Consider the following 16,354-nt stretch of genomic DNA (forward strand, 5'->3'; position numbering starts at 1 on the left):
CTGTGGCCACATCTTAGTAGTAGTAGTAGTAATATAGATTCCGATTCCTCGTAGAGTACTTGAACAATTCCATCTCAATGGTTACGGGATTTTTTTTGGGGGGTTGGGAATAGCTCCCCCTCTACTAAACTTCCTGATTGTTTTGGTTAAAACGAAATGTAGGTATTTTTCATATGAACGCCACTTGGCTAGCACCGATCCATTTTTCACTAGGCTCCGTTTGAATGTTGAAATAAATTAAGTTATGAATAGTAATATTTTATAGATGATTTAACCTTTTTTAGATTGAAATGAATTTAAATTTTTAAATTAAAATATATAAAATAGATTGAAATGAATTTAATTTTTTTATAAAAAAATTAAAAGAATAACAGATCCCATCGTTTTTTATAAAAAAATTAATTTGAGATGAGTTAAATTTAGTTCAACAATCAAACACTCAACGCCTGAAACATGGGGTACCAGTGGAAGAAAAAGAGAAGGAAAAAAAGAAGAAAAAGAGAGTCGCGCGCGCGCACAGCAATAACAAAAGGCAACTCTGTATTTTAGCTTGCATGGAAAATAATTTGAGGGAAATAAAATTGATTCCTAATCAGCGTTCGCAGATATACATACAATGGGTATAACAAATGAAAAATTATAACCCGATATACTCAAAACTATATGAACTTCTAAACCACAACACTATTTTCAAAAAGGCTCATTTTGTCGGTCTCGTCCATGTTGTCTCTGTGGTGTCGGAATTGCCGTAATAAACCTGCTTCGATGTTTCATCCCAATAAGCCTGAAAATGGGGTAAAAAAGTGGAAGATTGGAAAATAAAATTAGTGTCGGGAACAAATGAGACTCCCTGTAAATCAAGATCACTCTAACGAGAAAATCTAGCAAGTGACCAGATGAGACTCCCTGTAAATCAAGATCACTCTAACGAGAAAATCTAGCAAGTGACCAGAAGTCTCTGGAAAACCAAACTAGTATATGATCTCCGTATGTCCAACATTATCGACCAAGTAGATTTCCATGTTGGACACTCAATGCTTCGGTGATCGAGACTTCGTTTTCCCTCTCCCATACCAGGAAAAAAAAAAGTCAAAAGCTTGCCAACTACATGCTGGTAAATGAAGGGTCTGAAGATACTTGTTTAACACATCACCTCATTATGTAATAACAATAGATTTTTTTTTTTTTTTTTATTGGCACTGGGTGTCCAGAAACAACGTCCCGACTAATTCCGAGGGTGTACAAGCCCGACAAAGAGTTTTCCACAAGTGCACCTCAAGTAATGCAAGGGGAAATCCTTCAGTCCGATGGCCCCTAGTGATTGTTTGCATCTAAGGAGATTTGATCCTTAGACCTGGAGGGAGCATACCCCCAAGCCCAGGGCACTTACCACTTCAGTCAACCCCTAGGGGTTATAATAACCATAGAAATAGAGCAGATCGGTAACTAATTTCACTTCTCTCATAAACAAGAAAATCCCAATCCACATTAAGCATGTCACCACAATTATCAAACATACCTGCCATCCTGATGGAAGATCTCTCGAGAGTTCTATTAAATCAGGTTGCTGGTTTCCATCAGTATTTGCCTCTGGCGGAGTCTTTGCAGCCTTATTGGCTAACTGAGCTCTCCTGCGCTTCACCCGCTCACGCCTAAATAAATAGGAATTACACAACACATGGAGTTGATATAAGATAAAAATTGATTACAAGTTAGATGTGTATGCACGTGCCTAAGCATGCATAGAGAGAGTCCAAAATCCTAATAAAAGTTCAAAAAGAGTCTAATCGCCACAGAAAGGCAAAAAGGCAAACACTAAACAAACATTTTTTTTTTAGTGGCACCGGGTGAGCGTCCCGACTAATCCCGGGGGTGAACAGGCAATCTCGGCAAAGAGTTTCCCGTAAGTGCACCTCAGATAATTCAAGTGAAACAAAGACTAAACAAACATTCAGGAAATTCTTTTGAATTAACCAAGTAATAACATAATCCTTGGTGCTGCACATTGCCGTAAGAATTTCATGAAATGAAGAATTGTTAAGATGGGTGTTAGGCCCATACCAATCCCCGCCCAGAGGCTGAAAATTAGCATTATCTTTGGCCTCTCCAGTGGCAATTTGCCGTGCATGCCATTCCTGCAATCATAAAACATGTAAGGAACCAGCAACGGCCAAAATTATAGTAATTTGTGAGCAGATGTGACCTCTATTTCCCTTTGTCGCTTCCTTCCTAAGATCTCATAAGGATCTTCAGGTTCTTTCTCATCTTCAAGCAACTCCTCTTTTGCTGCCTTCCACTGATAAAATAAATGTATTAATCATAAAAGAACCACAAACAAAGACGACCCCTTTTTTTTTTGGGGGTGGGGATGTAGTAGGATAAAAACATACTTTATCCACCAAACTGGAGACTTTTTTATTAGACCTTAAGGACGGGGCAGCTGCTATTGTCCGCTTTTTACTGCGCAGACCTGATCAAAAGAAAAGGGAAGTTTTTTATTTTATAAGTACAAATTTATTAATATCAACACTAAGTACACTGGATGTATAGAAAAGAAAACACCTAGCTAGGGAGCAGAAATGGATATAAGGAAATAATGAACATTAAGGCTCCGTTTGGATAGTGAAAGTGTTTCATCTTATCTCATCTTATCTCATTATTACAACTTTCTCAAATTCTCACACAATATAATAAACAATTCAACTTTTTCAATTTCTAAAACAATAATAATATTAAAAAATAGTATTCTAACAAAATTTTATTCAACTTTCAACTTTCATCTCAACTCATCTCATTTCAATTCACTATCCAAACGGCACCTAAGCCCATCTAGGAAAATGATCCTAACAAAGCCCAAGAAGGAGAAATTAGAAACATATCCAAGTATTTAATAGATTCACCATGAACCACACAAACACAGCTGTTTAGCATGTAATACTTAACCACAATACGAGCACCAATTAACCAAAAGCTTACTACCTAGATAGCGAGAGCACTGAAATTCAGAGTCTCATTCTTTCGTCATAAATAGAACAAGTTTTCCAACACAAAACCCAAAATATGGCATGACTTACTCCCAAAATGGGAGAGAAAAAGATAACTTGACAAGTACAAAGATTTCAGGGATGTTTGGAAAATTTTTTCATCTCATCCCATCTCATTTCCTTCCCAAACATCATTCAAACACGCACTTTCAAACTAATCATTACAATTTTTTCAAACTAATCATTACAATTTTCTCAAACTTTCAAATAAAAAATAAAAAACAATTCAACTTTTTCAAATCCCAAAACAAAAACAATATTTTTTTTTATAAGTAAAACAAAAATTATATTCTAACAATATTTTAATTTTATAATATTTTTTATTCAACTTTTTCTCTCTTATTTCCCAAAACCCAATAAATACTTAACTCAAACTATCTCACTATTATTCACAAACCATCTTACTACTATTCACAAAATTTTCATCTTATCTCATTCCCCAAGCATCCCCTTAATTCACCAAGATATATGTCCTATTCTAGATACAGCATAATGCCAGTATACCATTGACATAGATACAGAATCCATCAATAGTACCAGCAGGAGCATCACTAAGACAAATAATTTAGTAACACAATCTAACAGATTCTTGACTCCTTGAAAACTTTTTCTATTTGACCGTTTTGAGAACCAAATATCCAAGAAAAGTAAAAACTACAACTATAATGTTAATCATCCAGTAACTCGTACATCGGCCCTAAGTATGCTTACAAACATAACATGAATGCAAATCAGGAAGACCACTAAGTAACCCTGGTAATCAGTAACCATACCTTTAGATTGAACCTTGGTACCCAATGATGTGGCACTAACGACAGCAGCTGAAATAGAATCAGTTGGTGGCACAGGAAAATTGTCTTTAACCGAAATGGTTGAAGGAGCTTGGATAGTAGCTGAGGTAGACGGAACCTCTATAGATGCCTTGTCAGTCTCACCACCACCACCAGAAATATTAGCGTTCACATTCAGTAGTGAATTATGACCCGCTCCCACAAAGGAGTTGACAGGGGCAACTTGTTCAGCAGAAAACGTGTCATAGCTAACAGGAGCTGGCTCACTCTGAAACCCAGAGGAGTCCACACCACTAACTACAGGTACTGCAGGGACTGTTCCATCTTGAACCTCATAGTAAACTATAGGCTGAACAGGGTTAACCAGGTCAGAAGCTATGTTGGTAAATGTACTAGGAACTGTGTTATAGTAAATTGGCGCATGGGGCACAGCAACTTGAGATCCTTCAGCATGTCCATATAAACTACTGCTCAGGATTTCAGCTACTGTGTGTCCATGATATTCAAAACTAGAAACTGGATATGATAAATTGTATTGCTCAGTGTAAGTAAGAGGGTGCCCTGTCTCCATGTAGGGCAGAGGTGGAGGATATGAGGGTTCAGGTGGTTCAGGTGGCTCGTCAGGTGGTGGGGGAGGAATATGCTCATTATCAGGTGGGGGTGGGGGAATCCATTCCTCATCCGGAGGAGGTGGCACAGTGAACCCATCCTCTGGCACCAAGGAGGGGTAATCTGCAGGTAGATTCAGCTGTGTTGGGTTCAATGCTGTGTTGCCTGAAGAGGTTGCATCTTCAACTTCCATGTCCACGTCCATGTCAACATCCTCTGCAGCATTATACCCATGCTTGTGATTCGATTCATCACCCAATTCAGCCTCATTGACTAGTTCACTAACTCCCGCATCGCTTCTTAAACCTCTAGTAGGTGATGAAGAAATGTCTTCAGCATTTACGTGAGGTGCTTTACCGTGCAAATCTTTCTGAACTATCATTGATGTATCAACAGAAGCAGAAAGAACACCTTTCATTTCAGTTCCATTTGCTTCAGACTCAACCCGCATAGTTTCCTGCAATCCGCCCTTCCCATTGAAGGTAGAAACACGAGTTCCCTCAACTTCATCCATGTGTGCAGATTCAGCAATCTTAGAGATTTCATCATTAATTCCACTCTCAATCCGTTTAAGCTGCTTTTCAGTATATGTCCAAAATGGAAGCAATGATGAGCCATAGTATGAAAGTGACTTCACATCAGAAAGTCTAATCTCAACTTCCAAAATATACTCTAATACCCAGTCAAGACCTTGCATGTGATGGGACCTGAAACATAAACTGAAGTTATTAGAATTTTTTTTATCAGTAAATAAGAATTTTATTGATAATAGTCGAAGCCAACTACACAAGACATATACAATAGCCACACCTATGCATGACTATCTAAAGATACAAGAAAATCATGTATGTTCATGCCATTAAACAATCGACCAATGGAATAAAGTGTGGAAAGAGAAAAGTTTTAAGCTCATCCATTGTCCGTTCACAATCCTCAAAATTGAACCCTCAAAACTCCGACCGTTTCTCTCCATCCATATGCACCACTATAGGCAGGTCGGTATCATCTTCCACATAGCTACAATCTGAGAGTTACCCTGGATGCCTTGCCAACTGGCCAAAAAGTCAACAACCCTTCTTGGCATTATCCAAATAAGTCCCACTCTCACAAAGATATCATTCCATAAACTCATGGCTACATCACAATGCAATAATAGGTGATCCACAGACTCGCCACTTTTCTTACACATGTAACACTAATCCAATACAATGAGTCGGCATTTCCTTAGATTATAAGGTGAAAATCTCCCTAACAAAGCTATCCATACAAAAAAAAGAAGCTTTTAGGGGGGGCCTTAGTCTTCCATATGTTCTTCCGTGGGAATGTTCTCGTAGGGGGGCTTATTAAAATATTTTTAAGTTGAAGAACTAGAAATTTCATAATCCTCTCTTTTTATTTTCTAAAAATAATTTCTGGCCATCAAATGATTAAAATCAAATTCTATGAGAAAATGAAGAAAAAGCAAAGCAGGATTTGCTTACCCTTTAAGTGGCTTCAACCTCTCTAACAAACACTCACACTGTTTCACAAGATGAGAAGAAAGATCAACTCCAGATTCATATCCTTTAGTAGCTTCAGTGTCAAGCACGTACTTCTCAGAACGAGCTCCTAATTCACTAGCGTTGACATCGGTGCTCGAATTTGAGTCTTTTTGAGCTTCATTTTTGTACGCTTCACTGCAATCATCCATCTGGTGTCCATGCCCATAAGCGTCTAATCCATGAGCAACCATATTGGCATCCGTGGTCCCTTCAATTAGGTGTGCAGCTGAAGAAACACCTAACATCGAATCTGAAATGATGTTGGAATCCCCTATAGCCATAGGAGCACATACTGTTTTTTCAGTAACAGTAGAGATTGTCAGACCATTGGTCAATCCAGTTGCCTGAGCCAAAACATCAGGTACTTCCCATGAAGTCTCCCCAGTTTCAGTATTCCAGTAATAGTAACGGTTACTCTCCTCATGCATTACCATCTTCCAGCCCAAAATAACATCACCAACAACTTGTGCATCAGACGTTCCAGAAACGGAATTCTGTTCCGTCAACTCTGTTTCTTCTTGTAAATCTCCTAGCGTGGTAGGATTGCTTTCCCCTCTATCACAGCTCTCCATATTATGGGTAATATCGGGTGGCATAGACTCCTGCTCACTATCCTGTTGTTTGACCTTCTCGACAAAAAGGTCTTCACCAATATTGACATCCAGATATTTGCATTCTTCATCAAGCAAAAGCTTAACCTGATAGACAAGAAGGATGCAATTAGCATTCCAAGCAAACAAAAATTAAAATGACAAAGTGTGGGATCTATTAAGTGAACAGACACTACAAATTTGCCGTGTAGCGTGTCTTCTATTAACAGATGCACCTCGATAATATAGATAACCTTTTACCAAGTGTAAAGCACAAGAAACAGATTTTCAACATGAGAAGGGAACAAAATTTATCCATGATCAAGGGAACAAACAAGTAAAATTTAACCACATTTGGACATTTTCAGATAAATCAAGTTACATCATAATGAAACATCGTATTTTCTGGAAAACCAAATTTGTAGGCATAACATAGGCTTTTCATAGAATAGGCATTTGAAAATCTAATGAAAAATAGTTATATCAAAATAATAGCAGTGATAATAATAATAGTGATAATAATAATAATCATCATCTAGTGAACATAAAAATTTCCAAACAAGCATTTACACTTCCAAAACAAATTCAAGCAATACATTGTAATACAGTCATAAATGATCCATTTCTCCACATCTCATCAAAATTAACATAATCCAACTGATGTGAATTGGTTTTTCATATATAGCAATGTGTTTTGAGAGAGAGAGAGAGAGAGAGAGAGAGGGGGAATTACAGATATATATTCAAAAATAAAATGAGAAAAGCCTATGAGCTCTTTACTTATCAAAAAAGAAAAAAAAAACCCAAATAAGCCATCCTGATCAAGGAGAGCCCGCTAGTAAGCTAATCTCTGCCCCATTGGAAAACCTAAACAACGGATCCTTCAGATCCCAAGTTAACAAATGCAGTATAAAGAGTTAATTAATTACCTCTTCATTAGGTGAGGAGGTTTCAGCAACGGCATGATTAAGTCCTTTATTTGATTCCTCATCGAACTCATCATCACTATATTGTCCAAGCAACAGTAGAGGATTCTGTGGTTGTTGACCTGAAGACAAAAAGCTAGCATGTCAGAGATACTTCCAATATCATTATTTTATACTTATTATAATCAATATATCCCAATGTTAAAAACAGACAGCTGAGGAATATTCTGATAAAACTGAAGTGGTTGGAATCAATATCAGGGAAAACAAGAGATTCTGTAAAAAGGCAGATATTAAAATTCAACGTGAGCAGTTAAGACCTATTCACAGCCACCTGTTACACATTGAATAAAACTGTCAGTGGGGCATAAAGCAAATAAAGCCAGAGACATACGAACCGATGAGAACAAAAATTGTCGAAACCTCCAAAATCCTTTGATGCTACCACCAAGGGCATATCGATTGGGAGTCATTCATAATTTCACTTGGGGAGGGCCCAACCTGATCTGAGATGAATGCTCCCAACACCACAGCAACCCTACAGTCGGAATACAATTTCTTGGGGGCAAAAAACATAACAAGTCTTGCACATATAGTTCCATATTTCCACCAAAAAAATGTTGAGCACTCAATTCCTTTCTACATAGTCCTTTTGAAGAAAACCGACGGAACCCACCTGAAGAAGCTGGTGAATTGGGTAACCCATCATGATGGTTCGAATCTTTATCAACTCCAATTTCATCATACTCAGTGGAGCCACCCAAATCTCCTAAAAAAAGTAAAAGAAATATAGAAAAAAAATAAAAAATACGATTTATTTCAACTGAAGGCAAACCAGTGATGCTTCAGAATTACCGAAGCATACAAATCATCATTAGTGAAACAGTCGATACTTAATAGAGTAACTCAACATCAAAACAAGCCACAATTTTGAATTTCCGATCAAGTTTATAACGATACAAACAACACCCCCATTTGCTTTTATGAGAGAGCGTAAGCAGATGCTATTACAATACAACTATGTATTGATCTAGTTCTCTTAGGAGTGGTTTGGATTCAGAGATGAGTTGAAATGATTTGTGAATAGTAAAATAAAAGTTAAATTATTTATTATATTTTGTGTGGAAATTTGGAAAAGTTGTTTTGAAAATTGAAAAAGCTGAATTGTTTATTATATTTTGTGTGAAAATTTAAAAAAGTTGTAATGATGAGATGAATTGAGGTGGGTTACGAATACAAACGAGGCGTATTGTCAATAATTTCGGTGCAGCCTCAAAAATAAAATAGCACATCTGTTCAATTTGGTTACAGGTAAAATATCAATCTAAACTGAAACTTATAGTTTCCTTTAGGCCATGGAATTTTCCCAAAATAATTGCTAACAAAGGGAACCTTATACATGGTGAAAAACCTATACATTGCGAACAGAAGACGTATTTTCTTTTGCAAGTAAAAAGTGTGATTTTTCATTCAGCCACATAAAAAGACTATCTGTCATCTATCACGATTGGAAACCCTAAGATAAGGAAGGAACCACAAAAGAGCTTTACAAGAAATAGGTGCAAATGTGAACAGCTACAAAACCCTAATAAGACAACGGAGCGAGGGGGGGGGGGGGGGGGGTAGGGGAGGGAATACCAGAGGGTTCCGCGCAGAGATCGAGCTTGACACGGCGACCAGCGTTGCTCAGAGCTGCGAGACGACGCTCTTTTCTCTTCCCCATCGATTTTACCAATTGATTTGGTTTTGAGTATGCGAAATTGCGAATGGTTTTCGTTGTGTTGTTGGGGACTCGGAGACGCTGACAAATGTGATCTGGATTCTGAACTGAAAACGAGTAGTAGTAGCAGCAGTAGTACGCGGCGCGATTCGGGGTGTTTGAGCTTAGAGGCTTGCCAATGGCGTGTCCACCATCCGGCCCAATACACTTCGCACTCGCACTCGACTAGTTGACTTTACACATCTCCGGACTTTGGATGGCCAGCCCCAGCCCGTTTACCATTTTTTTTCATCTACAAATTTCTCACCCTATAACTTAAAAGCGTGTATAAAACATGAACAGTAGTGAATAGTATCAGCCTTTTTCTCAATTGATTTTTCTCAGTTTCGATTTTAGTCTTGTTTTTCTTCTTCGTTCAGTTCCGATTTCCAGCTCCGATTTCCACACTCAAAATATCTAATCGTTACATACAGATAAACGTAAAATAAATATCTAATCTTTACATATAAGAGATGAGATATCTGATCTACAGACTTTCATCTCAAATTTACAGAACACTTCAAATTTACAGAACAATTCTCGCATATTTTTTTCTTCTTTCTCCGTGTGGGTTTCGGTGAGGGACACGGAGGCTGCGCGTGGGGGATTCCGAAGGTGGGTGCCATGGTCGGCGCCTTGAAGGGGACTCGTCGGTGGTGGTCGTGAGGTTCAGTGGCCACGTACGGCGGCGTAACGTGAAACAAATGGGTGAAACCCATTTCCGTTCGGTCTCCGTGGGGGAGACGGAGGGCTGAGCGTGGCCCACTTCGAAGGCGGCTAGGATGGTCGCCGCCTTGAGGGGGACTCCTCCGTCGTGGTCGTGACCGTCGGTGTCGACGTACGGCGGCGGAAACTCAAAAAAATCAAAGAGACCCATTTCGGTTCTCCTTCCACGGAGGAGACCATGGCTGCGCGTGGGGAAGATTGAAACTGCCAGGGATGCTCGCCGGCGTGAGGAGAACACGCCGACGTTGGCCGTGACGATAGCCGGGACTCGGCGGCGCCGGGCAGCGCTGGAGGAGAACCACCGTGCTGCGGAATCGCCTACGAGAGAGAGAGAGTTTAAGAAAAAATAATTGTGTTAAATACATTTATTAAGTATTTATATGTCCTACAATTTAATGTTCAATAATAATATTTTTTTTTTCTTTCCTTTACAAATATACTTTTGTTTTTACTGTAATATTATATTGTTGAATTTTCTACATAGGTTGAACTCCGTGAAGTTGAAAGTGGAAACAAGATATCCCAACAACAAGCTACTCATAAAAGTATCAAAAGTATGGATCCTTTAACTTCTTAATTTCATACTGTAAATTAATAACTGAAATAATTTATTTTGCTTCATTGATTTTAGAATTTTTTAAATCAATTATTTAATGTCATTTATTCAATATTTATTCTGCATGAACTTTGAACTGTTTCAAATTATAATTTCGAATTAGTTTAAAAATTATTTGAAGGTTTTTACATTATATATTATTTATATGACATAATTTAATTTAAAAATAAATTTTTAAAATTTAAATCTTATGTATTCAAGAAAATATAACTAGCAGCAAAAATAATATTAAAAATTGTAACACAGTCAATTACATTAATAAAATGTACAAATAAAACATAAAAGTGGCTACATATAGAATTTTTATATAGGAAAACTTTATCAACAAATCTATTTCTATATGTAAATACTTATATCAATATTTATAGTTTTACTTATATAATTATACATAATCAATTATTGAAATATTAAAAATTTTAAAAATTGAAATTTAAATTAAAGATTTTGATAAAATAAAGTACGTACTTATTAAAAATAATATTGTATATAAACTTATACTCTAAAAGATGCTTGAAAAATAAAATAAAATAATAATTTTGTGAATATTCAATGATAAATTATCTCGGCTATATACAACAATAATCAACAGTACCACAATAATAAATGAATTTTACTACACAACTTCTATCAAATTTTACATTTTATATTTTTTTGAATTTTTTAAATTTTTAATATTTTTTTAAAAAAAATTTTGTGAGTTTATTCTTTTTTACATTATATATTATTTATATGACATAATTTAATTTAAAAAATAAATTTTTAAAATTTAAATCTTATGTGTTCAAGATAATATAACTAACAGCAAAAATTATATTAAAAATTGTAACACAGTCAATTACATTAATAAAATGTACAAATAAAACATAAAAGTGGCTACATATAGAATTTTTATATAGGAAAACTTTATCAACAAATCTATTTCTATATGTAAATACTTATATCAATATTTATAGTTTTACCTATATAATTATATAGAATCAATTATTGAAATATTAAAAATTTCAAAAATTGAAATTTAAATTAAATATTTTGATAAAATAGAGTACGTACTTATTAAAAATAATATTGTATATAAACTTATACTCTAAAAGATGCTTGAAAAATAAAATAAAATAATAATTTTGTGAATATTCAATGATAAATTATCTCGGCTATATACAACAATAATAAACAGTACCACAATAATAAATGAATTTTACTACACAACTTCTATCACATTTTACATTTTATATTTTTTTGAATTTCTTAAATTTTTAATATTTTTTTTAAAATTTTTTTGTGAGTTTATTCTTTTTAAATTATTTCAAATTTTCTATTTATTATACATATAATAAATATTTGATAAAAAAATAATAAAAATTAAAAATAATATGGAGTGTAGAGTGTTAGAAGGCAGTGAAGATTTTTTTATAATAAATACTACTAACCAGTATAAATAGTAATTAACAGTGCTATAGTATGTGATACAATAATAAACAGTACTGAACATTACTCGTGAACAATAATAAACAATTACAGTAATAAACAGTTCTAAACAGTAAAATAAATGAAAGAATTTTATTAAATATTTTAAAAAATTAAAATCATGTAAATAATTAGAGTTTTTAATATAATTTAAATCTCATAATATTTTTAATTAACTAAAATCATTTCAGTAGCAAAAGAAACAATTATGTAATATTTAGTCGTTTTAGACTCTAATTTCAGTAACCAAAAAAATAATTATGTAATATTCACTTTCCTGACTTGCTTAAACATATAGTCTGTCTAAATCTATTATCAGAGACTTTAAACAATTATAGTTTACTTAAACAATTAATTATATTATCTTCATAGACCTTATCATTAAATTCTCTTATTCTACACTAGATGTTTATATTTTAGAATAACCTAATACAGGGCAAACGTGCATCGCACGTACATACACTGCTAGTACATATATATATATATAAAACCAAAAATTAATTTAATAATTATAATGGGTTTCATGATGTTTACTTAACAACCTGTTTTAATGTGTTATTAAGAAAGAAATCTCTTTAATATGATTAATTATTTGATAAAAATCAAAGTTACCAACTTTGATAGGTAGGAATCCAAATGAGGTATGGGCCAAATCAAGCGCAACCATGGAGTCCTACGCTGAAGGAAAGTCGATCTCATTTACTAAAAAAAAATGATACTTTGCCTATTTAATTTATCTTCTCATATCCCGTGTATTATAATTTTTTTATTTAATATTTAAGAAATAAATTATTAATGTATTGATATTTTTTTAAATATTTTAAAATTATAAAAAAATAAAAATAAAATAAAAAATAACATTTTGACCTAAAATAAACAAGCTATTCTGGAGGTTTGAGCAAAGTTTTAAATTTCGTACCGTACCGGCCGGTACGGCCGAAATTTTTCGTTTCGGCCGTCCGGCCGGTACAGGTATTATATATATTCCGTACCGGTTAAAATACTGGCCGTACCGGCCGGTACCGGCCATTTCGAATTGAATTTCGGCCTGTACTGGCCTATATTTCGGCAGATACCGGCCGGTACCGGCCGATATTTCGACCTGTATGTTTTTTTTTTTTTTTTCATTTTTTCATACTACAAATTTATATTTTAACCTCTAAATTAGACTAGACTATTTATAATTTTTATATATATGTATTTATATATAATTTATTTATATATAGACTATTATTTTGAAATATAATTTATATATATATTTATATATCGACTATCCCGAAACGTTATCCCAAAACGCTATCCCGAAATGGTACCGGTACCGAAATATTTCGTTCCAGTGCCTTGACCGGTACAACGTCCGGTACGGTATTCAAAACATTGGGTTTGAGTCTGAGTGGCAGAATATCACCGCTCTTTCTTAAAAACCCAAACATGCGAGGTATTCTTTTGTATAACCATCTCTCCCAAAAAATCATAAAACTTTTAATTTTGGATATTTATGACATGCCGCAGATTTTCTTTCGCATATGAAGGTTATAAAAAATTAATTTGTATAAAATTTTAAATTTTATAAATTGAATGAGACAAAATAATGATATCTAATTTGAAATAACTAAGAGCATTCTCACTCTGTTATGTAAAACTCATCAGCCCGTATTTTGTTTGGCACCATCTTCTTCCTTTAGTAAAATTGAAATTGTTGTTCATCGATGTCATCGCTGACTTTTGTCTCACGGCAACAATGGATGCCTTGTCTTCATCTGACAACACCGGCACTAAAAGTAACAAAATCCTCTCTTTCGTCCTCTTTCTAAACACCACAAAATCGCAGAGGCTGCTTCGTATAATTTCTTTTTCCAATTTGTTGATTTTTTTCCTCTTAGTTTCAGGGTCTGATTAATTCTTCCGAAAATGGTATTAAGATTTAACTTTTGAATTCTTCACTTGAATCAATGGAGGTTTTGTTTATGAGAACCGCTTCTAAGCGGTCGGTCCGATAACTCTTGTATAACAGCCCTCCACTTAGCTCTCAACACCTCAGCAAATGTAGTAATCTCACGGTAGACTCGTGCGCATGGGATAGAAATGGACAAAAGCTTCAACTCAGCGTACACGTTTGTGCTTCCTTCAGAATTCGTGACCATGTGCTTCCAAGTCGAGGAGGCCTCCACCGCCACCAATCTACCACCACGTCCAGAGGCAACCACCGCCACCAGTGTCCTCTTTGGCCGATTTCGCCCAGCTCGGTTTCTCCCAATTTTGGCCCACAAGTTCGTTGCACACTACACAAGCGCAGTTCCACCACCCCACTCCATCGCAACTGGTTTGTCGCCCACCATAGTAGAGTCAGCAACTAACAGTTGTTCATAGCTGAGTCCCATCCATTATTCCCACTGCAACTGCAGAAAGAGCGAGAAAGAAAGGCTGTGGACATCACACCACCCTACCAAAGTTTCAGTAATTTCCCTACCCTTCTTTTCGGTTTTGCTTTCTCAAAACTCAAACGCTACGCCTGTTATTTACTAGAAGAAAACAGTGCAACTTGGCGGGTTTTGTTAGAGAGAGAGAGTTTGGACGTTGTTTTGATGGGAGAAATTAGAGAGAAAATGGGTGAGAAAGACGATGGGTTGGGGTTAGGTTTGGGATTGGGTTGAGGCTTAGGGTGTGATAGGAGTCGGAGTTTTGTGGAAGTGAGTCTCATGCACAACCCTTCACAGTTGGTGCAGAAACACAGGGGTTCTTGGAATGAGATGTTTCAGTTACCGGGTAAGCTATGTAATTTCATTTTATTTTTCTCTCTATTTTAGTTTATATGATTTTTTTTTCCCTCGTCTTTGGACTTAAGAATCTAATAGATTTCAAGACTCATGTTGCTTTTTTTTGGGCTTTTGGCTGTTTTTATTTAGCAAACCTGAGAGGAACGTGCGAAGTTGCCCACTGGGGGGAGGAAAACCAGAGGGAGGAGGTAGCGAAATGTCTAGGGATTTCGGGAGGAAAATGGGGGATGCAAACCAAAGAGGAACCTCTTCAAATCTAATGCTATTCAGCTCAACAATTCGTCCATATAACCGCCTACGTGTCACCACTTGATTGGTGGGCTGTTATCTCCAAATAATAAGCCTGACCGGTCTGCAGGTTTTCTCTTTGTTTATGAGCTTTAGGTTAAAATGGTAGCAAGCAAAGCTATTTGAAACGGAAAAAAATTACTTCGGTTTAGAGTTTCGTGAGAGAGATGAGGGAGGGTTTGAGATTGAGGAGATATTGTAAATATTAAAGATACGGAAAATTTTATTGGTAGTTTGAGGAAATATTTGAAATGTATAAACAAATACTTAAATAATTAAGATAAAAAAAATTAGATAAATTTATATGTGGTATATTGTAAAAGTTAATATTTAAAATAGAAAAAATATGTTTTGATAATATATTTTAAATGATAAGATGAATAAACATTATGAGTGCTCTAATCTCACTTAAATAATAACTCATGTTTATTTAGATGGAGAAAGTAATCCCTTATAACTTGTAGATTTTTTTAAAAAAGTTTAATAAATTTTATTTTTATTTCTTAATAATCAAATCATCTCTTAAAGCATTGGCAATGGTCTAGCTATTGTTAAGTCTAAAATTTAATTAAAAGTCAAGATTTTGACTAATGTCAAAACCATTGAAGATATTAATACACATTGAACTATTAATTCAAAAGTCAAAATAATAATATGATATTATGAATTTTAATAATTTTATTTGTTAAGAATTTTTGTATACTTTACAAATACATTCGATATATTAATTAAAAATTTAATTTTTATTCCAAATTATTTTTTCTCAACTATTTTTTATATCAACCTAATTATCTAACATAATATAGCATTGTTTACAAAAAAAAAATATTTTTCTGAAAAATCTAGACATAATATAGCATTTTTTACTAATGAAAGTTTTAAAAAGAATTTAATAAAATATTGTTGATTATTTGTGAGTAAAATATGAGTTTGATAGATGAATAATAACTCTCAAGCTTTAAAAATTCATTTAGAGTCACCTTAACTCAAAATTTAAACTAAAGATTTTTAGCTAATCTAATGCAAGTCATTTATACAAAATTTAGGTATATTTTAGATTTCACTAGCTATATTTTGAGAATAACTTTTTTTCAAAATAGTAACTATAGAAAATAATAAAGCAACAAAAAAAATGAAGAAATAACTATTTTATTTTAAAAAAAATGATATTTACGGTACATTAAGTAATCGTTTTAAAAAAATAAATAAATATAAAATTTATA

The 16,354-nt window shown here is 34.5% G+C and overlaps 1 protein-coding gene across 1 annotated transcript; it reads right to left on the reverse strand.

The window, feature by feature from the left end:
- Positions 1–519: 519 nt before the first annotated feature.
- On the reverse strand, positions 520–9,438 carry LOC108994804. The gene is made up of 10 exons (XM_018970178.2): positions 9,140–9,438; positions 8,178–8,270; positions 7,505–7,623; positions 5,926–6,683; positions 3,818–5,151; positions 2,391–2,470; positions 2,204–2,296; positions 2,062–2,135; positions 1,520–1,652; positions 520–784 (listed from the first exon to the last, which is right to left on the reverse strand). The coding sequence occupies exons 1-10, from the start codon at positions 9,222–9,224 to the stop codon at positions 701–703; spliced, it is 2,853 nt and encodes a 950-aa protein (XP_018825723.1). The 5' UTR covers positions 9,225–9,438; the 3' UTR covers positions 520–700.
- Positions 9,439–16,354: the final 6,916 nt, after the last annotated feature.

This window comes from Juglans regia, chromosome 9 (assembly GCF_001411555.2).
Source record: "Juglans regia cultivar Chandler chromosome 9, Walnut 2.0, whole genome shotgun sequence".
Classification (NCBI taxonomy): Eukaryota; Viridiplantae; Streptophyta; class Magnoliopsida; order Fagales; family Juglandaceae; genus Juglans; species Juglans regia.